Raw genomic sequence first — 27,258 nt, 5'->3', positions numbered from 1 at the left:
TTCTCGTCCATTTAAACAATATCAAATTTTACATGTTTTTTCACCCAGGAATTGTCATTATTGGGTTAATTGACCAATTTTGAGTTAGTTTTTTTAGGTTTTGATTTTAGATGATGGTAATTTAGACATTTGCTATTGCATTAAGTCACCCCATAACCAACTTTTTAGTCATTAGAAATCCATGTGATGCCCTTCTATCGGAATGTTAAGCCGTTAAGCCCCTGTATTAGGTTTCTTTTATTATGCCTTGGGACCCTTGGCCAAAAGTGGTAGCTCCTACAATGAGTAAAAGGGTGTCATTCAGTTAAGTTTAAACCATCTCAACCCTCTGAGATATCTCAGAAGTAATAACTTGCATGAAGCTGAATAAAAGAACCATGTTTGAAAGAACAAAACAAAAATAAAACCTCAGAATCGTTGGTTGCTTTTGTACTCGGATAGTATAGATGTACATAAAGAAATTTCACGGTGGTTCTCCAATTAAAAGACAGAAAGTAAAGAAGAAAATGAGATTAAAGAATTAAGTGGCTATACCTATACATGAAGAAGCGGCATGTACACTTAGTTAAAAAGTCCTTTATGTATCCAAGTTCTGGTATTTCCTGTTGCTTTCACTGTGCTTAATTCCCAAACCTGACAACAAGAGCATCATCCTTCACTTACAAATATTTTGTTAGAGAAACTCCGTCCAGGTCAGATAATACAGCTCATCCCAGCAAGAGAGTAGATCATTTTAAATTAGATAGTGTCGTCATCATTTCTGATCTCCCTCGAGGAATACACACAAGTTGTTGGAAGTGAACTACTAGCTGCACTATTAACAAGTGTGTTCAGGACTAACCTCCGCATGAAAGATTCCAAAATCAAATACCCAACATTGTTGGACCTTTTTCTGCATGTCATGGATCTTCTAGTTTTTACCCTTCCTCTACTGTTGGTTGCAGTACTCACCATGCCCTTCCATGTTTTTTCATTTTGAGTTTCTGCATTATTGACTTGTGATCATCACTTTCTTCCCAACCTGTTGGAGTGCCAGTCTCACCAGTTAACCACTGCAAGGCCTCAGCTGCTGCATCTTTCTCTGCCAGCTTCTTGCTGCTGCAAGGCTTCCCGACAAACTGCATCCCATTGAACTCCACCATGGCTCTGAACTGGTTGTTCTTTAGTTGCTTGGTGCTGTAAACAGGAACGTGATGTCGTCCCCCACGTGCAAGCAGTGTTTGCAACTGGTTTTTGCAATTATCCCCACCACCACCTATCAAGCTTCCCTTTCTTGAAAGCATCCCTTTTGGTGATTTTGACGTTGCACTAGTTACTTTTGAGTGCTTTATCGGAACTTTCCTGCCGAAAACAAACTTACCATCACACTGGTCCTGCGAGAGCAACAAGCGTACTGCTGATAGGAGATGTTTGTGCGTGTTAATGTCTATCTCGGGATTCAGTAGCTGCAAATCAAGAAGAATCTGTGTTGGCAAAAAGAGAACTAAAGAAAAAGAACTGTCGAAAAGCGGATAAATGGAAAGTTGTGTTTAGTCATTGATCGCATGTAAAAATGGTATACATAATAAAAACTGCAGAATTTCAATTTCCCGAGTCCCGAGGCAATGACTTACTTTGTTATGAATCAGCTCATCAAGTTCTCTTTTCAGAATCAGATATGTTTCTGCTAAGGCAGGTTTCATGAAGAATTCCAAGTATCCTCCCAGCATTTTCAGGTGTCCATCCTATAAAGAAGAAAATCATCTCAACAAATTTCAGCAAAGAAGATAAGACAAAAGGATATCATTTATGGTTATCAATTTGAAGGAAAAGATACAATGATTTATCAGAAATGCTGGCAATGGTGTGTGGAACTCACAAGTCCCCCTCTGGATATGCTTCCTCCAAATAGTAGAATCAAGGAATCAGAAATGGCTGTTGATTCCCGAAGAAAAACAGAGTTCACTTTCACCTTCTCGTTGAAAACTAGCCACGGGTATGGAATTTTCGGTTCTCGGGCATTAGCAGAGTTCTAAGAAAACAAGATAAGTGCTTTCAATGAGAACAACAAGAAATAGATAACCATATTTATAGGATTAGACATACACTATGAAAGGAAAAGAAAGCATAATTTACAAGATAACAAGTGGAAAGCTAAATTGTATAGCCAAAGAAACTTACGGAGTAAAGGTTGACCTCACCATCCTCCAATGTCTTCAATGATACACTCTTGTCCTTGTTCTGTAATAAAGGGTTTACCAATGTCATCCGTAATATCGAAATGAAACTTGGATACACACAGCACATCAAGCTAAAGCAAATATACAAATAATAGGTTATGTAGAAAGTTCGCTTTGGGTATTATATGTTGCCCTAGTTCCAACTAATCCAGTTTTGGAAACAATTTTTCTATCCATCAATTCACATGGATATTTAAAATAACGATATTCCCGTAATTACAGAAGCAACAGAAAGAAAAGAAAAGAACAAGTGTTAAATTGCACCTAACGTAAGAGACTCTGAAAGAAAAAAATTAATGGATTACCACGACGGAGCAAATTCCAGGGTATAGTCCAGCACAAATGATAGCTCTAATAAGATGCTCGTCGTGACTCCACATATTCCAAGTTGCTGGGTCATTATCAACCAGGCCGGTATCCTTGAGTAAGTAAAAGAACTGCTTACTAAGGGAATTAATACCTTTAAGGGTCTGTGACGAAAGAAAATTCTTCCAGCAGTATTCATACCCAGCCTGCTCTTTTTCGGCATCCTTCCAGCCCTTGAACGCTCGGACCAGTGCAAGATGGTCGCTAAAATCCCTTCCAGCAAATTGGGCTTTGGCCGAGTCCGCAAGCTGTCAAAAAAAAGAATGTAACAGATAACCTTAATTCTCTATCAACTTAGAATCCAAAAATAATACTAGTAACCATCTGAAACCCACCACTCCAAAAAAAAAGTGGAAGTCCTCATTGTTTTAATCCCTGAGATATTTACCCTTTAAATTAATGCAAAAACCATACTAAAAGATCATAAATTAATACATAGCAATTGGATAGCAGATAAACGACCAAAAAACAAATAGACCACTTACATCTCTTTTGTCAAATGGTGCTAAGAATGGATCTCTAGAACTTAAACCAGCAACCACAGTCAGTATAGGGTCCAGACACTTAAAGATAGCACCCAAAATGAGCATCTTTCCAAGTTTGGGCTCCACAGGAAGCATTGACAAGTAGCCACCTGTTGTAGATCCAAGACAACTTGTTAGAAATTTCCAGGTATGCAGCTAATTTCTTCTAAGTATGAACCAGTGATATTGATCAAGTAATAACCATCTACTTAATGAGCATAGATGAATTTCCCTACCCAAAGTAGTCAGATTTTCCTTCTCGTCTAAAGCCCCAACTATTTTCAAATATTCAACAGCGTTTTGAACCTACAAAACTGACATGAATCATAATACTGACAAAAAAAAATTCAGTTTGGTAGACAAATAAATAAAAGTAATCACCACAATAAGATGACCTATTTGAAGAATTTATTTAAGCTATATTAACTATATCATTAAAAAAAAAAAAAGTTTGAGCTTACCGATAGTGGTTCTGGAGACTGCAAGGCCCTAGACAAGAATTCTGAAATGCTTCCAAGCTGTAAGCTTTTAATTTGTAAACAAAGAGATTGCAGAGGTGTCCGTAAAAGTTCTGGTAATTGGTAATCCACAAAACTCTCATATACACATTTTGGATAAAGATGGTAACACTCGCCAGGTTGAACACGCCCAGCTCTTCCTCTTCTCTACATCAAGACATGAAAACTTGTGAACAACTAGTAAGCTGTCGAATAAAAAGGCAAAGAATCAAAAGCTTTGCACAGTCATTTTTTTGACCAGTTTCAAGTTTATTAGTCAGGCTGAATTACGGTTTAATTCAATTGGTCAGACCACAAAACTTCGGAGATTTTTTGTTAACATTATTTGAGAAAGAGCAATCCTTATGTACTCGCATAAAAAGTTACATAGAGATACCAATAGGATCCTAGTGAAATCCATGCAGTTAAAACATATATTGGAAGATAAACATGAAAGGAGAATCTTGTGCATATCAATGCAACATGTGAACTTTGAACTATTACAGAAGTAACAGAAGGAATACAATCTGACCTGTCGAGCAGCAGCCTTAGAGATCCAAGAAGGCAGTAAACAAGGAGTGTTGTTCAATGCATCATAGGATGTTTCTTTTGCTTTTCCACAATCAACAACAAAAACAGCATCATTAATTGTGATACTGGTTTCAGCCATATTAGTAGCAAGCACTATTTTCCTCACTCCGTCTTCAGGTTTGTCAAATATTAACCTCTGCATGCTCATCAAAAATTATAATGTTATTAGGAATACCAGCATTTAATGAATATTGTGCATATTTATTTGACCAACAATTTTGTCAAATATTAACCTGCTCATCATAAATTACAATATTAGGAATACCACGCATTTGACGACTATTCTGAGACCTCTTGAAGAGATAAGCTAAAGGGTTGCCTTGACAAAACCATAGGATAAAATCATCAATTTAAAAACAACGAAGGAGTTTCATAAATTCTATATAATCGCAAAGCTCCAGAAGATAGTTACACAACAATCACGAATATGACTATCAAATTTTTGTTGTATTTTAATATTGTTTTCACATCACGTTTTGGAGTAGATTTATGATGAATCTGAAGAATGTACAATTTATTTCATAAATCATTTGGAAATTGCCCCCCCACTAAAAACATATGCAGCCATAATTATAACAGCAAGTACACTTTTCTGGATAAAAAACGTACAATCGTACACACAGAGGGCAACAAGATTAACTTGCCAAAGCTAGTTACATGGAAGTTTCGAACATTCTCTCATTAACCAATCTGAAATATAAGGGCTAGTCTATTTGCAAACAAAAAATTTGTTTTCTGTTAAGCCATCAAACTAGGAATTCAAGTATATCCAAGTCTCATAGGGAGTATAATATCACAGCTAATTTCGAAAACTCGAGCAGCGTCACATAATTTATACGTGCACCCATGCGTTCAATATTTCTCCGCAGAAGTAATTAATCCACCGAGACAATCGGATTTGAAAAAACAATTTTAGTTGTTTGGGCTTCTCGTAAGATTTGTCATAAGCAGGGCTAATTTCAATGGCATCGTAAAAGAAGAATAACAACTGACAACTAGTATGCTAGTAATATTTAATACCCAAGAAAGGGAGTATCCTGAAATTTACAAGTCTGTGCTCACATACCTGTTCCGAGGTAGCCATTGATCCATGGCATGCAAGCAACAAAATCCTGCTAGGATCTCCTAAAAGAGGGTGTGCTTGGAGCTGATCCTTCAGAGCATTAATGTCATCCCACCCAGTCATAAATACCAAAACAGCACCAGGCTTTTCTTTCTTGCATATATGGCACAAAACATGTTCTATGAGATTAAACCCTAACGAATCAGGATTCCAACAAGACAGAGATTCCTGAGTCTGTCGGCTATACTCATTGAAATTTGCTGCTTCAAGGGTATCCTGCATCCAGGTTTTGACAAAATTAGAAACAAATAAATAAAGCACCAGTATAATAAGTAAAAAGATATGTATATTTTGCGGCTTTAGAAGAATCGCGTACCTCAACAACAGATACTATTTGACTCTTCTTCTTTCCAAGAAGTTGTTTCTGCTTCTTCCAGACCTTATCTTGACCGTACTCATCAATTTGGTTATAGGGTGTTAACCTATACTGAACCGTCTCTAGAACACTCTCCAGAAAAAGTGTTCTAACTGGATATGTGAAACCCTTAATAGGAACCAAAGACGAAAAATAATGAGCTTATGTTCCAATAACAACACGATGATGATGATAACAAATTTGATATTCAGAAAAAATGCGATAAATATATGCTATGAGATGCACTCATTTTATCTTCAAATAAATAGACCACCAGAGTAGGTAGCTTGTAATAGAATATTCTGCATTACCAACCCACATTTTGCTTCAAAAAAAAGAAAAAAGAAAAAAAAACACATTCTGAAACTTTTTACCGCATCACTGAACTATCTTACAGTTAATTGCTGGAATTGAACCAGTTACAGGAATAATTTATATAAATGAATGAACTGGATGAGTCACGGGTGACTCTCAGGCCGCCCCTCTGACCTGCCCATATTTCATTTCCCTATTCAGTATATTAAAATTGAAAGCTGGTAATTTTTTGCGATAACTAAACTTCACTGGTACACTGTGCAGCTTTTCTTTATTAAATGTTCAGTAAACTATTTTGGACAGATTCCAGACATCAGAGATAACTTCAACAAGCACATTACATCTATATAACCAAAACTCATCAGTCAGGATATCACAGATAACATAAACCAAAATCAAATACCAAAAGCGAACGAAATGAGGTTCTTAAAGATAACAAAATCTGTTAATTGACCACCACGAAAAACACATTCCCGGAACCACAGGAAAGGGTGAAATGAAAGATGTTCATCACATACAAACAAAATCATAATGAACTAGTCAAACTGTAACATTTATATATAAATAATACTGAACCCCTGAATGGTAAGAGGTCAAACATACCGGAATATAAATCACTGGTGACCTGCTAAAGTAGGTCGAAAAGAGCTCTGCATTCAAGGTTGCACTCATCAAAATAAGCCTCAGTTCTGGACGCCGTGGAAGAAGGTCCCTTAGTATGATAAGCAAAAAGTCTGGATAACGTGAAAACGTAATGAATCACATAGTAGAATAACCAAAAAGATAACTGGGAATAACATTTTAATGCCAAAGGCTTTAGATTTTACCTTCATTCATTCCACGTTCATGAATCTCATCCACAATAACATGGGTAACACCTTTTAAACTTTTGTCATGCAGTAATCTCCTCAATAGAATGCCTGTGGTGCAAAACAGAAGGCGAGTATCCCTCCCTCTCTGACCTTCCAAACGAACTTTATAGCCAACCTTTTGTGAAAGACAATAAATAGAGGAACTTTATTATTTACGTTTGTGAATGATGAAAATGATAAGTGATAAACATCACAAATTGTTGTAAGCGAGTACGCAGATTCAGAAAGACTAACTTACAGTTTCACCCAATTTTTCACCCCTCTCTGCAGCAACTCTTTCAGAAACTGCCATAGCAGATATTCGACGAGGCTGCGTACAGATTATACTACAGGCAGATCCATTTGCAGCTTCTATCTCAGATTCTAAGATATACTGGGGAAGCTGGGTGGTCTTACCACAACCAGTTTCACCAGACACAACCACCACCTAAGATAATATAAAATAAATTATGCATTGCTATAGATAATAGCATTTATAGAAAGTAGTCATTGGTACAAAATAGTTTTGGCAAACTGGCAATGTAAAGCAACAAGAGGCTTTGTTCATGACTCGCTACCCACACTTACTGTTAACTTTAAAAGCAGACTTGCAAATGCTTACTAAAGCAAAAAAAAAAACTAAAATGTCGTCAACCAACTATAGAAGGTTCACTGTAAGCAGTTGCTGGTGCGCTGACAATATATTGGACCAAAAACAAAAAATCAATCAAAACCTAAATTACCGAAGCATAATTAAGTATTTTACAATTCTACATAGCAGCTGCTCAAGTATTATTCTAAGAACAGAAAAAGAAAATTACAAAAGCTATAACAAACCTCTCACACAAAGGAACTTGTACAGAAAAAATAAAAGATGAACTAGAAATGTGACTGGCCAAAAACAAAAAATTACAAAAGCTATAACTGCCTTTCAGTGACCAAATCGCCAAAATTCCAGAGCCATAAACATCTCCGTTCAAATATAATTAAATATGCTTCCTAACCAATGGATTCTAGATTATATGCATCAATGAGCAACACAAAATGATATCAGCCAGCTCAAGTTAAAGCCTTCTAGATTTGTAACTGATCATATATTGATTTCAGAAGCCAGACAATAATCAATTAAGACTATTCTCTGCTTATCAGGAGACAGTTTGCTCGTCTAGGAGAATGCGGTCATTGAGGTTAACTAATCTTTTTCTGAAATGCTCCTGTATTGTTACTCTCTATATCTTGGGTAGCATCTGGTTCGGCGGCCAAGCACAAAAGGTGAGTTTCTGTTGCTTATATACTTGCTAAACTGCTGCTCTGCGGTTGCAATTCCATTAAGTTTTGCACTAAAAAGTACCAAAACCTCCTGTAATAGATACTTCAAATTTCAAAATGTCCATCAAGATGACATTAATGATTAATTGCTGGCTCTGTAGACTTGATAATAGCATTGCTTCTTTCTTTTTCTCTTCTCAGGCTACACTGCGAGTATAACAGCACTGTGGATGTCGTCAGTTCCTTCGCTTCTGCGCATAAACATAATGTTTCGCGCGCGCACATGTGTGGGTGTGTGTGTGCGTGCGTGTGTGTGTGTCAGCCTTAACTTCATTCCCTCTTAAAACAATTATCTCACTTAGATTGCAAATGACAAGCCTCAAACCACCAGTCAGTTATAAAATTAAGAGAGACGGTTAAAAAGATAAAATTGGACTCCTTTTGTATTTATAAATACTACGAGAAGAAAACTTTATTGTTTTCAATTTGACTCATTCAGCAGTATTAAATTTGAAAGCAATGAAATTTTTTGCGTAAAATAAAAATTTACTATTCATATTTGTACTTGTTACGTAGATAATTCAAAGAGCTTTTCAAATATATCAATTTTATAAAAATCTGGTGTATATTTTGAAAGACATTAAGTTTTTAAAAATTTTGATCTATTTTTAAAATAATGGTGTATCTGTAAATATGCACATTTCTAATGGCATTTTTAATCCAGTGTGATTTAATATACGTTTCTACCCTTTATTTCTATTGAAATTACATGATCTAATAGAGCTTGGTGATTTAAATGAGGACAACCTAGTAATTTAGGGGGTCTCCTACCAAAAAGAGTTCTTTTCTTTATATATTATAGTGTATGTATGTATAGTGTATATATAAGATAAGATAGAAAAGAAAACTTACATACATCATCAGAAGTAGCAAACACATAGTTATCGAAGGAATTGACACCTAGAGAGCAAGATGAGGAAGTGGTTATAATAGAAAAATGTGAGAGCTTGACATGGTGTTTAAAAACAATGAAAGTCTTCTTCTATTCAGAAGAGGTTCAATATTGTTGGGAGTAGCCTTGTAGATATCCGGAGTTGGATGAAGATGTAATTCGGTGGAAAGACCCTTTGAGAAGAGTAACAATTGAGAATTCACATGCAGAAGAAGACTGACCTCAGTAAAGAGTCACGGTGAGACTTTTAGTTACCAATTACCAATAAAGAGCATGCATGAACTCTAAGATGCACGAAGCTCTTCTTGTTCTTGGATGTTGGCTTATTTGGCCATTATGACATGTGAATATATCCACTACAGCTAAAAAGAGAAAAGGACAGAGCATACAAGTTGAAAGAACCCATTTAATAAATCCAAGGACACTTACTTTGAGCAAGGCAAATGACATTTTTAAGACTAACATGTCATAAATTTGGAGTCATGGGATCTCTTCCCTAGTGGCGTGAAATGCGTATGACTATCCATAAGGACCATAACTAAGGAAAACAGATCTTCAAGGTAAGAAGAAATGATAAGATGAAATGCCACAACATTATATCATACCATAAGGCATACAGCCCATACCTGATTTTGGGAAATTGCTCTCAACAATGCATCTTTCTCTTTGTAAGCAGGGAGATTTTTACGAAAATCTATCATTCTTTTACCTTCGGCAGATTCCTGCAAAAGATTGACTGTTACAAGTGGAGACGGCAATTTTATCTGTAAGTAAAAAAGAATAAGCAGTGCTGCATTATAAAGCACTTTCTCTTTGAAATTCAAGGGGCCTAAATACCATCAAACTGACATCCTTACAAAAATGAATCTGAAACTCAAATGTCCTGAAACAAGGATAAGAAACACACACAGATGGAGGAATATTCTTAAAGATCTAGACCATGAAATAGAGTAGCAGCAAGTTAGTGAATGACAGTTAACAAAGAATCTCAGTAATGGAAACAAGTCAACATAATAAATAGCTGCAAAAAACAAAAACAAAAACTACAAAGTGAAGCAATGCTGGACCATCTCTTCTAAAAGCCATGACTTATAAGCCATGAGCAAGGCCAGATCAAAGTCAAACACAAGGTCTCATCAATCTAATCACACTATTGTTGGCAATGGCGGGACTACATCATACTAGCCCACAAAGAAGTCGTGAACTCGAGACATTTTCCACTTAATGATGGAGAGCAAACCACATTTCCCGAAAGCCATGACAGATGCAAAGGAAAATCAAATCATTTTTATGCCATTCCCAAGGATCTAGTCAACTGAGTCGGACTGCAGTTAGCAAGGGAAGATGCTTCATACAAATGATCTAATGTTAATGCTTCTGCTTTTGCATGCATCATGTGCTGGGCAAATGGATAAAGAGACACTATCTTAGAAACCGACCCATATCATTTAGATTAATTATTGATACACAGCAGAAACATACCCGAACATATATAACTACTGTGATTAAGCCAAAATGGTAACTGATGAATGATATCATGGTCCACTGAACTAACCTGCCAGGCATGTTGCTTATCACGAAAATGCAAACTTCTCCTTCTAAGAATTCTCTCCATAACAACACTGGTTGGCGCCTTAATGTCAACGAAGTCTTCATTCAGAGTACTACTTTCACAATTGCTACTTGATTTTGGTAAGGAAAGAACCCGAGGCTTTTGAGAAAGGTATCCGTTAAGTAGAGCCTCCACTCTTCTTTGCAAATCAGAAGATATAACTACCTGTTAGTTGAGGTCATCGAAGACACTAGAGTATGAGACAAAAGAAAATAACACATTGAATAGAATCTAATGGTCAACAATACGTACTAAAAATGGAATTTAGGAAAAATTAAACAGAAAAGAAAAAACAAGAAATTTACAAATCAAACTGTATGACTTCTTTACTTTCTATTGGTTATTTGTTGGTTCATATTTTTATTATATTAAAGTAGAAGAACTTACCTTATCTGTGAAACTTTTCGGGAAGGAAAAAAAAGACGTCAAGGGCACATTAATATCCAGATTTAATTTCTCTATAAAGGTAAAAAACAACTGCAAGGTAATGCAAGTGCACAGTATGAACTAGCTTGTGAAAAATTACCTCCCTCTGAGGACGCTTATCATCCAGATCTGATCTGTAATTTGGCAATGGGGTTTTACTGAAGACAAGAACTCTAGAGTACTGTCGGCTGCAAAAGCGGGCCATGTTTCAAGATACAAGCACCAAATAATAAAAAAAGAGTAAGATGCATACGTCTACGGAATAAAAGACCATACCTATACAATCCCATTCTAGTTGCCAATGCTGAAAGTTGGTCAAAATCTCGTCTGTCCTTCTTTTCTCTTGACACCAACTCGTGTTCATTGTTATTGCGAATGAGCATAGTTAACTTCCATTTCCACTCATCAATGTTCTCAGGAGAGGATGCACCCTGAGACCATAATACAAACAGGAGACAAAACCAAAGTTAAACAACAGAGTTCTAACAAATGTATATCTCATCTGCAGCTCAAAAAAATACATCTTCAGCAGAAACTATTTTAGACAAGAGTAAGAAATAGCGGGCAAAACAGCAGGATAAATTAGTGTGAGTAAATAACTTAAAGACCTCAGCTTAGTGTTAAAATCAGTTGTTTAAGTGATAATAGGCTTGCTCTCCAAAATCTGTCCTTTATACAACTAATTTTTCACATACCAAACAAGCAATAACTGATAAGATGTTGGAATACGGATGTTAAGAGCTGGCATGCAAATTAATTTTCTTTGACATTTGAAGTTGCATCTATTCAGCATTGTAACATTCCAGAATTAGGACCTGTCGGCTGACTATGATTCATGGAAAAGACCTACTTATGCAGGCGACCAACTAATCTGGAAACCAATTAAGCCTGTAAATTTTAACTAGGAAAAATTAGTTCAAAATTGCTGTCAGACAATTAAAAAAAAAAACTGACTGGTTAGTAAAAGATCACTCGACCAAGCCAATTGACACAAGTAAAATTAACAATAATGGTTCTCTTAGATAGTCTGGCAGGACGCTGAAGACAAGTTTAGATTGCTTCGTATAGTCTGCAATAACAATTTGCACACACCAAGTAGGTTTGTCATAGCCTAGAGCGGTCAAGCTCTCATTTCACGCAGCCAAACCCTCTTGATATTTCAATTTCAAAAAATAAGTAAAAAAAAAAAAAAAAACATAATGAAAAACTGAATTCCGTTATTAAACCTACGTTTATTAGGAAGGTTGGCACTAGAGTAAAGTACCAGAAACCATACTTAAGAATTTGCTGATTTGCTCTAGTTGTTAGGAAATGTAAAATGAATGCAAAGTAAAAACCAACCTTGTGGGATTGTGATTTAGCAATTGCTTTACCGCCAAACTCATCCTCTGAGTAATCATCATAAGCATAACGGCCATACCCGAAGGACTGCTTATGTTGGTGTAAGTTGTGAGGCTGGGAATAATGACGACGATTACTACTAGTAGTGTAAGCAAAACTCAAAACCAAACCCTTGTCATTTTTATTCCTCTGATTATAGCCTAACCCCAAAAAAGACCTACTAGAAGAAGACGAAGAAGCAGCGAATGAGGAAGAAGGTCTCAGCCAACGGCGACTTGTGGTGGTGGTGGTAGTACAAGTATCGGAAAATCTTAATGAGTTGGAGATTTTGAGTGGTTTACAGACATATTTGTTAGGGTTTTTAGGGTAAGAACGAAGAGGGAAGCAATGGAAAACAGTGGTTCTCATACTCCCACTCATAGACAACGAGAAATTATGCGGATTGATTTTTAAATAACCACCACTACCGCCGCCGCCCGTCAGGATACGCATTGTTTTTTCCTTTTTCCAGTACAAGGGCTGGCAGGTAGGGGAGAAGGACTTGAGAGGTGAAAAACAAGTAGCGCTGAAGAAGTGATTTCGCTCCCTACTAGGCGGGTCATAAGCACCTGAAACGGTCTTTTCTGTAAAGCTTTAGCGAGAATTGCATCCGATCATTCTCCCCTAATTGGCTCTGCTTTTACCTAGACCTAGGGGTGTAAATTTTGCCAGGAAGCCCGAGGCCCAGTATCGTCCGTCATGTCCCATGACAGCCCATGGGTGACCGTGGCCCTTTACGGGCTGGCCCGACCTAGCCCATTTAAATAAGAGGGTGGGCACAGGTCACAGTTCAAATTTTCTTGCCCGGCCCAATACCCTCCCTATTATCCCGTCAATGCTACCCGCCAGTGTTATCCATTTACCTAGCCTAAGTGACTGTTCCAATTTTGTTTTATCCTAGAATATACTTGGTACATATACTTAATACAGTCAACCCTCATAGTTTTCATATGTATTTCTTAACTTTTATTCTATAGGAGTCTAATTTTGTTAACCATATAGAGAAAATATTGAGCAAAATCTAAGACACTTTCCTTTTCTGATGATTCAATTCAGGAAAAATTATAGGAAGTTTGGTTTATCTTATTCCCATCTCAATTCTCGTATTTGATTATTAATTTTAAGTAAAACTTGTGTATTATTACTACTTTCTTTTTATTTTTAACAATATATATGTATAATATATATTTGTTTGTAATATTCAAGGCCCTCCCGGCCCTACCAGCCCGAGCCCAAATTACAAAACAGGCTTGGGTAGGCCATGGGTACTTACTGTAGATAAATAACCCTGCCCGCCCGGCCCTTTTAATTTCATGGATAAGAGATGTTCCGGCCCGCCCTATACCGTCCCATTTAATAAATAGGTCGGGCTGCCCGGCCCGGCCCAATTTACACCCCTACCTAGACCACATGGGGTTCCTTTCTCTATTCAGGAGATGTGGTTCACACATCCAATCTTCATGAGATTGGTTAAAGGAAAATTGGCAACTTAGTGTAAGGGGTGTCGCACCTTTTGTTTTTGTTGGCAAATTGAAAAGGGTAAACGAAGCTTTGAAGTTATGGAATAAACTGCTTTTGGTAATGTTTAGTTCAGGCTTAAACAAGTTGCGCTAAAATTGGAAGTTGAAACTGATTTGCTTGACTACGATCCGGCAAATGAGATGTGGTTTGCAAGGGTTATCGATGCAAAGAAATACGTGGATGAAACTCGCAATGCAGTTATGCTTAAGAAATCGAGGGGAACTTGGAAAGAAGATGGGGATCAGAATACATGTTCCTTTCATAAAAGCATCCATATGTCGATGATAAGTAGTTTGACATTTAGCATGAGAGTATCTCTGATGACGAACGTACTTTTATGGATGCAATGCCTGGTGTGGAAGAAATAAAGGAACCTGTTTTTGATTTGGGAGTTGATAGTGCGCCTGGTCCTGATGGTTTCTCAAGCACATTCTATAGACATTGTTGGGATGCAATTTGTGATGATCTTATTAGTGCAATCACAAACTACTGGGAGATGAAAAAGATTCCTAATGGTATCAAATCTAGTTTTATTGTTTGATCCCTAAGAATAAATCGTCATATGCAATTAAAAATTACAGGCTAATTGGCCTTAACAACTTGTTTTTCAAAATATTTAAAAATATTATTGATAGAAAGCTTGGTAAGGTGTTGGGTAAATTGATTTCAGAGTAGCAAGTGGCTTTTGTAAAAGGTAGAAGTATTCATGAGAACGTTGATTTAGCCTCTGAGATGATTTATGAAATTGGCATTCATAGAAAGCATGGAAATGTGGGTCTCAAACTTAGTATTTCTCAGGATTTTGACACGATTAGTTGGGACTTTGTGGCTGATATATTTCGCAAGTATGGATTTTTTGGAACTTGATATAGTTGGGTTCTAAATATTCTGCAATCGGCTAGAATTTCTGTTTTAGTTAATGGCGAACTTGAAGGTTTTTTCTGTATTACTAGGGATTGCGCCAGGGTAGTCTTCTTTCACCTTTGATCTTTGTGCTTATTGAAGATGTTTTGAGTCGCAAGCTCTCGAAACTATTTGCTACTAAGAAGATGAAGTTCATGGTTAAGAAGAAAGGTGTTGTTCCAATACACCTTCTATTTGTTGATGATATCTATTATAGCACTTCTCGGTCGAACTCGCAAGTTTTGCTAACTCGAGCTTGTTGTCAATGGTAGAGGCGTAAAACTATATCTTGATTTCTAATTTACTAAAGTCAAGTCTGGGACTAGGATTAGAGCACGGTAGTTGATTTTCAGATATCAATGGATAACCTCGAGGATTTAATTGGAAAACAAACAAAGACATTCGGAGAACTTCATCGACGAAGAGGTATTTAAAGACTGAACCATCCTATTTACTCACGACATTTATCATTCTATCTTATGAGACTATATCGTATGATTTTAGTAAATTTAATATTGCAAAAAATAAATTTAAGTCATGCTTGTGTTCTTAAATCTCTCAAAATATTATTCAAGCAATAGATGTTCATAGATCCATAACAATCTTGATTAAGAACAATTTATTGTTCATGAACTATTTTTATTTCAAATTGATCATTTGGAAATTGCCCAAGCAATAAAATTTATTATTCATGGCCATTGGGAATGTTTCGAAATATTTTAAAAGAGTTTTCGGAACATAATAAATTCTGGACACATGGTAGGTACACATACCCAGTACGCGTACCCTAGTAATCTGAGTTTCAGAATGAAATAGGTACGCATACCCAGTGCACATACCCCATGGTTTTGAGTCCGAGAATGAGAGAAAGTAATCATACCCGGTACGCGTGCCTATGGGATCTGAGTTGGTCAATGGCTAACGGTACACATACCTTGTACGCATACCCTAAGTGCCTGAGTTGGCCAACTGTCCATAGGTATGCATACCTAATACCCATACCTACCCAGTTATGAATGAAGAAGTTGCTCATAAAATATTTTCACAAATATGTTTGGCATTGCTACAACTCTCATTAAAAACTTCTCAGACAACTTTGTTCATTAAATCACTTTGTATTTGTGGAGCATGGTTTAAGTTTTAAATGTTATTGAACACCACTTATGCTTGAAAAGGGCATACTTTCCAACATAAACTATCGTTGTACATGGTTCTATAACCCTGGACCATAGTGTATATTCTTCTGTGTAATCTCAAGGCGGACTTCTCACATGCTTACATGAATTCCTAATAAGAATTTCGTCTGAACTGAGAAAGTGTTTGCTTGGATCTCAAGTTATCTTAGTTTTAGTTAAAAGTGTTAGAGCATTGCTTGGTTGAACCCGCCAAGCATTGGTTTACTAGAGTCAACTTCATTAGGTTAGACTAGGAAGTCTAGAAATTTTGAGACATCGTGTTACTCTGAAGAACCTGAAGACGTATCGGCATCACGAACACATCATCCTTCTCTTCGAGTTTAGTAACCCAAGAAGTTATATATTGAAAACATAACGTGCAAAGTTATATATATGAATCTCTAGTATTAGGGACTTGATCATTTCACTATGATCAAAGTGTCAAGGATATCACAACTTTGGTATATCGAATTACGAAGTATGCTATCTATCTTTTAAAATTCGCAATTGCGACATAGACACTATCTTTGTTACTTGTTACTTGATTGTGTAATGAAATTTATGTTGATTTCATGCCTAAAAAACTATGTTTTACTAAATGAGTTTAAAGAAGTAAACTAGCGAGACTTGTTTCGTAGTTAAAACGAATCAGCTGAATTGGTGGTTCGATTCCTACTAGGATTTTTAGTAGGACCGATCCCTATTGGGGATCTTCGGCAGATTAATCCCTATTGTAGATCTCTTGCAGGACCAATTTCAATAGCAATTTCGTATTTCCGGTTTTCATATATACTTTAAGGTTTGTGTGATTATTCGGAGTATGAATTGTTATTTAGGAATGTTTAAAATATCGACATAATGGGTAATTTGAACACATGTTAAAATATTCTCTTTCATTATCCAAAGGTATTCCTTGATACTCAAGTTGAAATCGCAAACCTAAATATTTGAGAATCTTTTAATTAACGTTTTCAAATTATCCCACTAAGTAAAACATATCTCTAGGGAACATATTAGTAAAATACTTGTATACTGGTGAAAGAACCGATGGTACAAGTATACCACTGACTTTTTCGTTTGAAAACCTGTATAGACTAAACTCTAAAATAATTCCGAGAGTTACAACTTAATGAATATCAATCAAGGAATAATATAAGAGTCTTTGTCTCTTTCTCTCATAATCAGTAGTAAAACAGAAACAAGTTCGTAGACCTGATTATACCATGAGAGTACTTGGACGATACCAAAGATAAATATCCGAGATCAATCAAGTCATATCCAACAAACAAGGATGGATATACCACTTTAATTGATTAACGTGCTAATTGTGGTATTTCAATTATATAGATAAACAAATATAATGCGGGAAATAAATAACACAAACACCAGAAGTTTAGTTAACAAGGAAACCGCAACTGCAGAAAAACCTCGGGACCTCGTCCAGATTTGAACACCAAACTGTATTAACCCGCTACAAACTCTAGCCTACTATCAATAACTTCGGACTGGAATGTAGTTGAGACTAAATCCGTCGTCACAACGATTCAGTTACAGTCACGCTCCTTACACCTCTTGAATCTCGCAAGACTCTACGCAATTGATTCCCTTAGTTAACTTCCTTTACATCCTAAGAGTTGCTTCAACCTAAGTGAAGACTTTACAAACCAATCTATCTCCCACAGATAAGCCTATTTTGGTTTCCGTTCGATCGTTAGATCATGTGAGATAGAAAATCGTTTGCAGTAGACTAGGTCCAGCGAAGCTCAAAATCCGGTACTTACGACTCTCGAAGAGCATCCTAGATTGTTATTTACCTCACAAGAAAATCAACAACTAGTACCAATGAAGAATTTCTTAGTTGTAATTTCTTGTGGAATCACAAAGTCTGAGACGGAGAACTTTATGATTTCTATCAATCTTACCTGTTGGAGCAAAAGCTCAAACAAATAGTAACAAGACCACGATACACAAACTATCAAAAATAAGATAGTCGAACTTGGCTTCAAGAATCCCTAAACGAAGTCTTTAAGTCGTTAAACCTAATTATGTTTCTCAGAAACACTGGAAACCTAGGTTAAAAGAGAACCGACTCTAGTTAGAAACTAGGACACACAAAATTATCGGGATTAAGTTTTCCCAGCTGCTCGAGCTTCTCTTTACATAGACTTTCAAGATCGAAGGTTGCTTACGCTTTAATCTAATATAGATTTGTAATCAAGCAAACACTTTTCACCGTAAATTCGACTTGATATTCAAGCTAAAATAAAGTGATCATTTTCCACAGTTAGATGGTTTAGCTTGAGATAAACACTGATAAAATATATACTTGGATAAGGATGAACCATAACCAAACGTGTACAATGAATTTGTTCAAGAACGTTTAACTAAAGTTAGTCATACGAACAAAGCTTAGCCATTTTCATCAAACACTTTAGACTTAACATGATAAACAACCATAACTTAATAGGTGATCCATTATGTCTTGTATGTGTTTTAGAGAGTTCTTCAAATGCAAAATATTTCATAGAAATCAATACTTTGAAGTGCATATGAAACTATTCGACTGGGTAAGTATGTGTACCGGGTACGTGTACTACTTCCAGTTCGTGAGACACTCTGCCAAGGTAAGTGTACCGAGTATGTGTACCTAAAGACAGTTAAAATCCAGGGTGTGTCAGTACGCATACTGGGTATGAGTACCACCCTTGTGTTCACAAAGTAACAGAACTTTTTGGTATGCATACCGAGTATATGTACCAACAAGTGGTTACCGAACTTAGACCTATGCCGGTACGTGTACCGCTGATCCGGAACCAAACAATTACGCCAGTACATGTACTGTCGCTGTATCCATATTTCAGTAGTTCCAAAATCTCTCAATAATCAATTTGAAACATTTCCGAATAACATCAATGATAATCTTACACGTATCACTGTTCCAGATCATTTTCAAATGATTAACTCGAATCATAATCGAGTTTATAAACAATAAATTGTTCTTAACTAAATTCATCAAGTAGATGATTGATTTAGATCTTCATTCATATTTCGAGAAAAATATTCAACAGGATAAACTTGGCTCGAAATTTTTATTGTGCTACAATTTTGTTGATGGTGGATTTTTTACAAAGGCTAGAATCGTAATATCACAATTTAACATATTTCTTACACGGCTTCAGACATGTATGTGAAACTATTTTAGGATTCAACGAGCAACCTCTGACTGAGCGTACATCCTCCCAGAAATCACAATTTTGCATATTTCTGACACGGCTTCATACATATATGTGAAATTCACGAACAAACTCCGACCGAGCATACAACCTCTCAGATCCCTGCGTGAATACGTGATTCGTAAAGTCTTTCAACAGAGCTTTTCGACACTTCGAATATTTTATCAACACCTCTATATAGAATCGAAATGATTTGACAGCTCCTAAACATATTACATGCTAATATAGAGCGTTAACGTCTTCATGATGCTACATTGTTCCCTGACTATGTAGAGTGCATATGTATATAATCTCTTAATGATTGGATGGCTCCTAGACATATTGCATGCTAGTATAGAGCGTTGACGTCTTCAGGATGCCACACTGTACCCTGACTATGCGGAATCAATATTCACAACGAGTATGATACTTTTATCATCTCATACCTCGATTCTCGAATAAACTCGCTCGTATAAATATTGCATGCTAGTATAGAGCGTTAACATCTTCAGGATGCCATACTGTTCCCTGACTATGTAGAGCCATGTATAGAATCTCGATGATTGGACGGCTCCTAGACATATTGCATGCTAGTATAGAGCGTTAATGTCTTTCAGGATGCCATATTGTTCCCTGACTATATATAACCAATATTCAGAATGAGTATGATGCTTCCATCATCCCATACCTCGATTCTCGAATAAACTCGCTCCTAAACATATTGCATGCTAGTATATAGCAATTCATAGATTAATTCTAGCACGACATTCATCAATCGAATTCCTAGAAAATAATCTATTTTATCTCATTACTCTGTTCCATGGCTTATCCTCAGCTGGATTCCATGGATTAGTAATAAATAATAAATTTATCTCATTATTCCGTTTCATGGATTATTCTCAGCTAAATTCCATGAATTAATAATAGATACTCAACTCATTTTATTACTCCATTTCATGAATTATTTTCAGCTGAATTTCATGGATTAGTAATAAATATCCACTGATCGGGCATCTGGACCACCACCGAGTAAGCCCCGAGAAAATGGTGCGAGTGTACTTAACAATAATGCACGAACGAGCACCCAAATGCACGAATGAGCATTCAAAAATATCTACGAACGAGGAAACCTATGCAAAATAAGGAAGAAAATAATAATAATAAAATAATAAAGAGGCGCCTAGGGGATCGGGCCCACCGGCCGACGGTCATGCAGTCGTAGCCGGTCTCACGCCACTTCCTTATTTTATTATTTTTCGTAATCTCATGAAAACTCTTTCATTCGAGCAAACTTCCTCGTTCGAATAAAACTCTTAGTTTCTCCATATTTCCTCACATGATGAAAAATAATATAAAGTAGAGAAAAGCGTCATGGGACCGGGTCTACTAACCGGCCGGCCACTCCCTATCCGTGGCCGGTCCCACACTTCTATAAATCCTTATTTTATTATTATTTTTTTCCTCGTCTCATGAAATTCCCTCGTTTGAGCAAAAAACCTAATTTTTCCTATATTTCTCAAGTTTTTCTCAAAAGTCCAAAGTACTAAAAAGTCAAATGGTCTCACGGCCGTCCGGACTCCTCACGGAAAATATTATTATTTTAACATTCTCAAAATATTGATCTCACAAGCAAAGTTCTATTTGCTCATTCGAGCAAATCAAACTCTTCTGAAAATCCAAAATATTGCTCGAACGTGCGTCAGAAAATATCAAAATTCTCAGAATTGAGACATGGACAATATGGTGACACGGGCATGCCACCTTGACCAACCAAGGTCGTCCCTTAGGTTTGCAGAAGCCGTTCCCACATCCTATTAATGGTTTTGACCTATTTAATCTTATACAGTTCATATTGGGTTCAAAATGGAACTTGTTCAACCAACCACCAAGGGCCGGTTTCATACCCCTTGGTCGGTCTCTCATCTCTCCATAATTAAGTTTTACCACCTAATGCTCAGACGAGCACTATTTTAATAAATGATTAAACCAACATTTGATCATCTTTTCACCAACTGGTATTCAAAGGACTTGGGTGCATGATCATTCGAGCACCTGGTAACTACATGGTTGGACCATCATCCCATGTATTCGTTCCCTCTCTCACTCAGTGATTGATTCTCAGTAAATCATCAATTGATCAATAATCAAAAAATTAGGGTTTCGAGCCAAATGCTATGCAAATCATAATTCTGAGCAAGTTCAAGCACTACTAATTTTATGTTGATCCAGCAATCAACATCTTGATTAGTTATATAATACTCGGTCAATCTACCAATACTTTAATTAATATTTTATTTGGTCCGTTTACCAATAATTCATGAATCGAGCAATATTGCTTAAACGTGCAATATTTGCTCAAACGAGCAATATTCACTTAAAACATCAATATTTATTTTGCTCATCTATCAATACTAAATTGTGTAAACTAGCGAAGTACACGATCAACAAGGTTCAGAACTCATTGATTCAACAATCAATTGCTCGACTGAGCAATATTCTTCATGTTTGATTCAACTATCAACATTCGAGAATCATATTGATCCAGTAATCAATATTTTAATTTATTTAATGTCTGGTCATGCTACCAACATTTTGCTCGATTGAGCGACATGGTTCGAACGGACGACCATCCAATATTCTTGATCCACTTTATCATTTGATCATGATATACTAGATTAGGGATGAGCATTCTGGATAATTCAACAATATCTTTGATTTCCTGTCGAATACTCGACATATCAAGATAAGTCTTTGATCGAGCAACCTCATCGGACGGTCAATCCAAATCATCAAAATATCATTATTATCTCAACTGGTAAAATTATATATCACAATTTATCGAGACTCAACGTATCTCCATCATTGTGTCCCAACAAACACCTTATGCTTAATCCATGAGTCTCAGATCATATCACATTCGTTCATTATGATCAACTCATCAAGGCTAAGACTCATTGTCTAGTCAAGTCAACAACTAACTAATTAAATACACATCTGCCTTGCAGATTCCACATTCATGAGACATCATCCACATCACATGGGGATATTAATTAGGGTTTTGGTCTGGTGGTCTACGACATGTATGTTCATCCACGATGAGAAATGTGAGTAAGTCATGCAAACGGTTGAGGAGGTTAGCAAACTAGTGGGTGGATAATCAACCAAGTCTCCGCACGACCTGGAACTGGTTTAACCACAATTTCCCACTTTCCCACTCTTTTATTCGAGCAATCATCACACTTATTGGAGATCAATGTGTCTACATTCTGGAAATATAAATAAGTCTCTGAACTCATGATTGAAGACAATCTCAGATATACGGGAATTATCGTTAGAATTCTCATCTGAACAATCACTCTCAACTGAGCAGAATTCGAACTTATTCGAACCCAACAGTTAATCTGCAGACACCTACTACACATTCACGATCCTTGATCACTATTGATCTCACACACTTCTCAGCTTCCCTCCTACAGATCGTCCATCTTCCCTCTTTGTGACCGAATCGACTCTGGAACGACCATTGTCTTGGTTTAGGCTGGAGTCCTACAGATTGATCTCTCGAACTCAAAGCACTCCCGTGCAGTGCATCTGTTTTAGTTTAAGCAATTTGATCATTTGAGGAGTCCCGTCCGCACGGTCATCTCTTCACTTTCCTAAAAAACCAGCAAATCGTTTTGCCCCATCAACAGATTGGCAACCACATTGGGAGATTAATCTCTCGGTCGCAATATCAATTCGTCAAAGATGGTCGATCTTAGGTCAGGCTCAGTCACAAATCCTAACCTTAATTCAAACATTTCTAACACTAGCAACAATAGTGGTACTCCAGTTACTTTTCCCTTTTCTAACGCTACTGACACTACGCCACAAACCAACAATACTGGACACCATGATGAAACCAACACCGGTATAGGCAACAATCCTCTCTTTGGCCGAGCTCTTAAAGAAATCATAGAAGATCCACCTACCATAGATGATCTTATGAAGGTTCAGGAAGTTCTCGCCAAGAATCAGACAAATATGGCTGCAACACAGAAAGAGTTGTGCGCTTACCTCAAAACTCTCACAAACAAGCCTTCATCAGAGTAAACTAATTCCGGCCATAGAAAGGAAAAGCTAAGGATTCATCCTCAACTGCTGATCCTGAAACCTCTCCAATGCACATATTGAAAGATGATGAAGTCCTCAATGTTGCAGATAACCCACCGACAAAGGAACCAACAAGTTTCATCACTCGTTAATATTTGGAGAGATTTATGGAGGATCGTGGAAAAGACAAGACATCATCTGTCCATTGTCACCAACCTACATATCCTTCTTAAATACAAAGAGTTCCTCTTCTGAAGGGTTATACTTTTCTAACGTTCACGTCCTATGATGGAACATGCAATGCTCAAGAACATGTTTCTTGATTTTTGGAATCATTGGGCGAACATGAACACAACCATGTTATCCGTCTGAAGGAATTTTCAAAGTCTTTGACAGGCAGAGCATACACCTGGTAGAATAACATCGCGCCAGGAAGCATCGTCAGTTGGGGAGAAATGATTAATGTTTTCTACCGAAAATACTTCTTCGTTTCGGAACAAGTTACCCTTTCCGATCTTGGAAGGATGTTTCAGAGAAACAATGAACATCCCAACGATTACGTGAAAAGGTCCACAGTCCAAGCTTTGGATTTTCATAATCCTAACGTCACAGAGCAACAACTTGTAGATATGTGCATCAATCCAGGTCAACAGAGCCTTATTTGAAGATATTAGATTTCATACCTTCTCGTAACTTCATGAAGCGGCAAAGCGATCAGCAACTACCGCGCCTGCTTTACTGGAAAGAGCAAAACCTGGACTGAGAGCCTCGTGATACTCAACATCTCTTCAACATACAATACAACCTCCAAAGTTCCATGAACGTTGTTTCTCAAGGAATTAAAAGGAAAGCCACCTCTCAAGAGGCATAACATCTCAAACTTGCGACATCCAAGGCTCCTCCGAAGGCGCAAAGAAAGGATAACCAATTCTGAAATGCACAAACCTCGACCCGGCATCAACAAACGGGGAAATGATTAGACAGACTCAAACTTCCCTCTTTTCATTGAAGAAGTGATCGCGTTACTGGAAATTTGGGTTCAAGATGGTGCAATCAAATTGTCGTTCATCAAGAGGAGCCAACTAAAGAAGAAATAGAGAATCCGAGGTATTGTCGCTTTCATAGGTTCATCAATCATCCAATAAGAGACTGCAATATTTTGAAACACGTCTTCAAAGAGAAGGTTGAGCCAAAATAGATTCAACTGGGAACTGAAGGAGTGCACAGGGACCCTCTTCCAATCAGGACATTAATCTCTCTGAGCAACCTTTCGATGAAGCAATTCAATCCTTCGTCGAACATATATGTGAATTGCTCTATCTTTCGAAGGCACAAAGGAGAGACATGTTCACAGCACTGAATCACATCGTGTCAGGAAGTCCATTCCGGAAATACTTCCCGAGCCTCCATCCACAGACAAAGAGATGTACGACTGGGGACTACATACCACAGTCAACCTCAAAGGAAATGAATTTGGGAGAACGTTGATCGATGCTAGCACCGTTATCAATATTATTCCACTGAAAACCCTCAAATCCGTAAGAATCACTCGACAAGAAGCTACCCATGCTCCCATCTCAATCATATACCATGAAGGAACGCTCAGAAATACTTATGGCTACATCACTCTCAAAGTGAAAATAAGTTAACCTGGACAGAAACCAAGTTTCACGTAATCAGGAATATCCAGAATATGACATATTCCTCGGACGAGCATGAATCCACGGTTAAAAGATGGCTACTTACAAAACGCCTTTGGTTGCATATCTCTCCAACGAAGAAAGTTCTGATCCACAAGGATTGGTGTACGTTCCATCATCAGGGAACTTGGAGGAATTTCGAACTTTGACGAGGTTGAAGCAAGAACCTGCAAAATATGCATAGACATTCATCAAGAGGTTCCGCAGTCATGAAAGTCTCATTCATCCCATGTTTATGTCATCTATTTCCTCACATGTTATCCTAGCATGGGGACTCAATTCTGCTAGCATCTATGCTATTGCAAGATATTATGAATGGGTAGCTTCACCACATTAATATTTACCAAGTGGTTATATCTGATAACTCTCCAAATCGAGCATCTCACTGAGACATTCATTATTGAAATGATGTTCAAGCATGACAAAGAATATCTTGGGTATTCTCATAACCTTTGCATGAGTGTCCATATGTGCCACAAAATCAGAAAACTTTGATGTATGCAAAAGTGTCGAATCCCACCGCAAAAAGGAATGCCGAATCAACAGAAGATACTCGAGGCCAAGACGATCAAGCCTAAGACATTTGAAGCTTAAGGGATGTAACGCTTCAACGCACAAGCATCTAAGGTTTGAAGCATTTAGGATTTTCTTAACTTATCCGTTATTTTCAATTCCTCCAATATTTGCATTAAGTAATTGAATATATCAAACCAAAAGAGAATCCCTACAATTATCAATCACCTACTTATCCAAGGCCAATTGAAAGTCAAAAACTTCTTATCTCTGAGTGCTACATTCTCCAGAATCCTTCAAACTGTATTCCCAATCAAAGAGTACACCTTCAACACAAATATCTCGACGATGACTCACTCATTCAACACCAGCATGATCAAAGTGTAACTTAACTACAATGATAAGTCTTCACTATCCCATGATAATACTTTTAAAGCAGATGCAACATCATTCATCCATGGATGACACAAACTCCTTCAACATACACTGGGAACTTAATCTTATTGGAAAGATCGATTCAAATTTATTTCAATAAATGTTATCCATATAAAAAGTTATTGCAACCTGATGTGATTCCATGAAACTTCATCAATGGGACCTCTATACATCACAAACACATGCATGACTGAGGAACTTCCTCTCTTCACAATCATATCCATAATGAAGACCGCTCACGCTATCTGCCGCAACAACGTCGATTCACTGACGAAGCCAGTTCACAGTAAAGTCATACTGTTCAGGAGAATTTGGGTTGAACTCCCAGTACACCTTCATCTTAGGAATGCTTAACCCACCAACTAGTTCGTGAATGTAAAGGTTCACTGGATGGAGGAGCAAAGACTATGTCGATAATCATGGTTCTAGCGTTTTCGGACTCTGGAGTAACTCCGACCATCGTATCGACATCTACAAGGATATCTGGAGGAACTCCATCCATGGTATCAGCATCAACAAGAATTTCTGGAGAAAATTCAATCGCGATTTAAGCAACAACAACGGTCTCGGGAGCAACATCCTCATGACCGGCTTCATCAACTATCCATTCTATGAAGTGTTACTCGATGGATCGGACTTCTCCAAGCACTAATGATTTATGTCAAGATGTGTAGAAATGAAAAAATATTAACATGAAAGTCTTCCCAAAGCTTGCACGACGGACGAGCACAAGTCAAAGTCTGCTACAAGATATTCTCATCACCTCTACAAATGAGATACAACACACTTCAGGCCATGGATTTACAAAAACGTACCAATGGGTGAGTAATGAGACAATGCTTCCTTGATAAAATATTTTCGTCTATGTATCTACTACAACATACCAAAAGGGCACATCAATCGGACATACGAGCTGAAAGATATGGCCTTTACCGTCGAGTCTATGAAATCTGAAAAAATTGTACGGGATTACAAATTATGAATGTGCACGCTTCGTTGGCTGACCTATACAACTCCAAATTGAGTGATTTTTTTCTCATATGATAACTCAATCTCTTAGTTTCAAAATTTAGGGTCAATCATCGAATTTTGATATCGTATGAGGTTCCCACAGCTTCCAGAGCATACAACATGCAAACAACAATTCTTAGACGTGATTCATAACCTCCACGGTCGATCGATGTCCACCATGTATTTCCACTAAGTCCTTCATCAAGGTACCTCCAA

The 27,258-nt window shown here is 37.1% G+C and overlaps 1 protein-coding gene across 4 annotated transcripts; it reads right to left on the bottom strand.

Moving 5' to 3' along the window:
* LOC113303122 (DExH-box ATP-dependent RNA helicase DExH3-like) lies at positions 1-13,016 on the bottom strand. 4 transcript variants are annotated; one of them, XR_003337312.1, is made up of 21 exons: positions 12,442-13,016; positions 11,377-11,531; positions 11,201-11,288; positions 10,618-10,839; positions 9,689-9,784; positions 7,101-7,289; positions 6,818-6,977; positions 6,594-6,724; positions 5,637-5,804; positions 5,264-5,536; positions 4,139-4,333; positions 3,571-3,774; positions 3,346-3,415; positions 3,071-3,219; positions 2,525-2,833; positions 2,161-2,220; positions 1,859-2,011; positions 1,614-1,724; positions 842-1,445; positions 535-633; positions 1-276 (listed from the first exon to the last, which is right to left on the bottom strand). XR_003337312.1 is itself a non-coding variant. In XM_026552117.1 (19 exons), the coding sequence occupies exons 1-19, from the start codon at positions 12,931-12,933 to the stop codon at positions 948-950; spliced, it is 3,723 nt and encodes a 1,240-aa protein (XP_026407902.1). In that variant the 5' UTR covers positions 12,934-13,016; the 3' UTR covers positions 398-947. The 4 variants fall into 4 exon arrangements, 1 of the variants encoding a protein (XP_026407902.1); XR_003337310.1 differs by having other exon boundaries at positions 161-276; positions 535-1,445; XR_003337311.1 differs by lacking the exon at positions 1-276 and having other exon boundaries at positions 398-633.
* Between the last annotated feature and the right edge of the window lie 14,242 nt (positions 13,017-27,258).

Source organism: Papaver somniferum, chromosome 8, assembly GCF_003573695.1.
Source record: "Papaver somniferum cultivar HN1 chromosome 8, ASM357369v1, whole genome shotgun sequence".
In the NCBI taxonomy this organism is placed as follows: Eukaryota; Viridiplantae; Streptophyta; class Magnoliopsida; order Ranunculales; family Papaveraceae; genus Papaver; species Papaver somniferum.
The sequence above is the reverse complement of the archived record's forward strand: the minus strand, read 5'-3'. Positions and strand labels throughout refer to the sequence as shown.

What these genes read in the sequence shown, in the direction of transcription:
- LOC113303122 (XM_026552117.1), bottom strand. Translation starts at nt 12,933, where the DNA reads ATGCGTATCCTGACGGGCGGCGGCGGTAGTGGTGGTTATTTAAAAATC. An exon ending in CTAAGGCTGCTGCTCGACAG is followed by an intron (nt 3,775 to 4,138) that starts GTCAGATTGTAT and finishes GTCTTGATGTAG; the next exon opens with AGAAGAGGAAGAGCTGGGCG. An exon ending in GCATATCCAGAGGGGGACTT is followed by an intron (nt 1,725 to 1,858) that starts GTGAGTTCCACA and finishes TCTTCTTTATAG; the next exon opens with GATGGACACCTGAAAATGCT.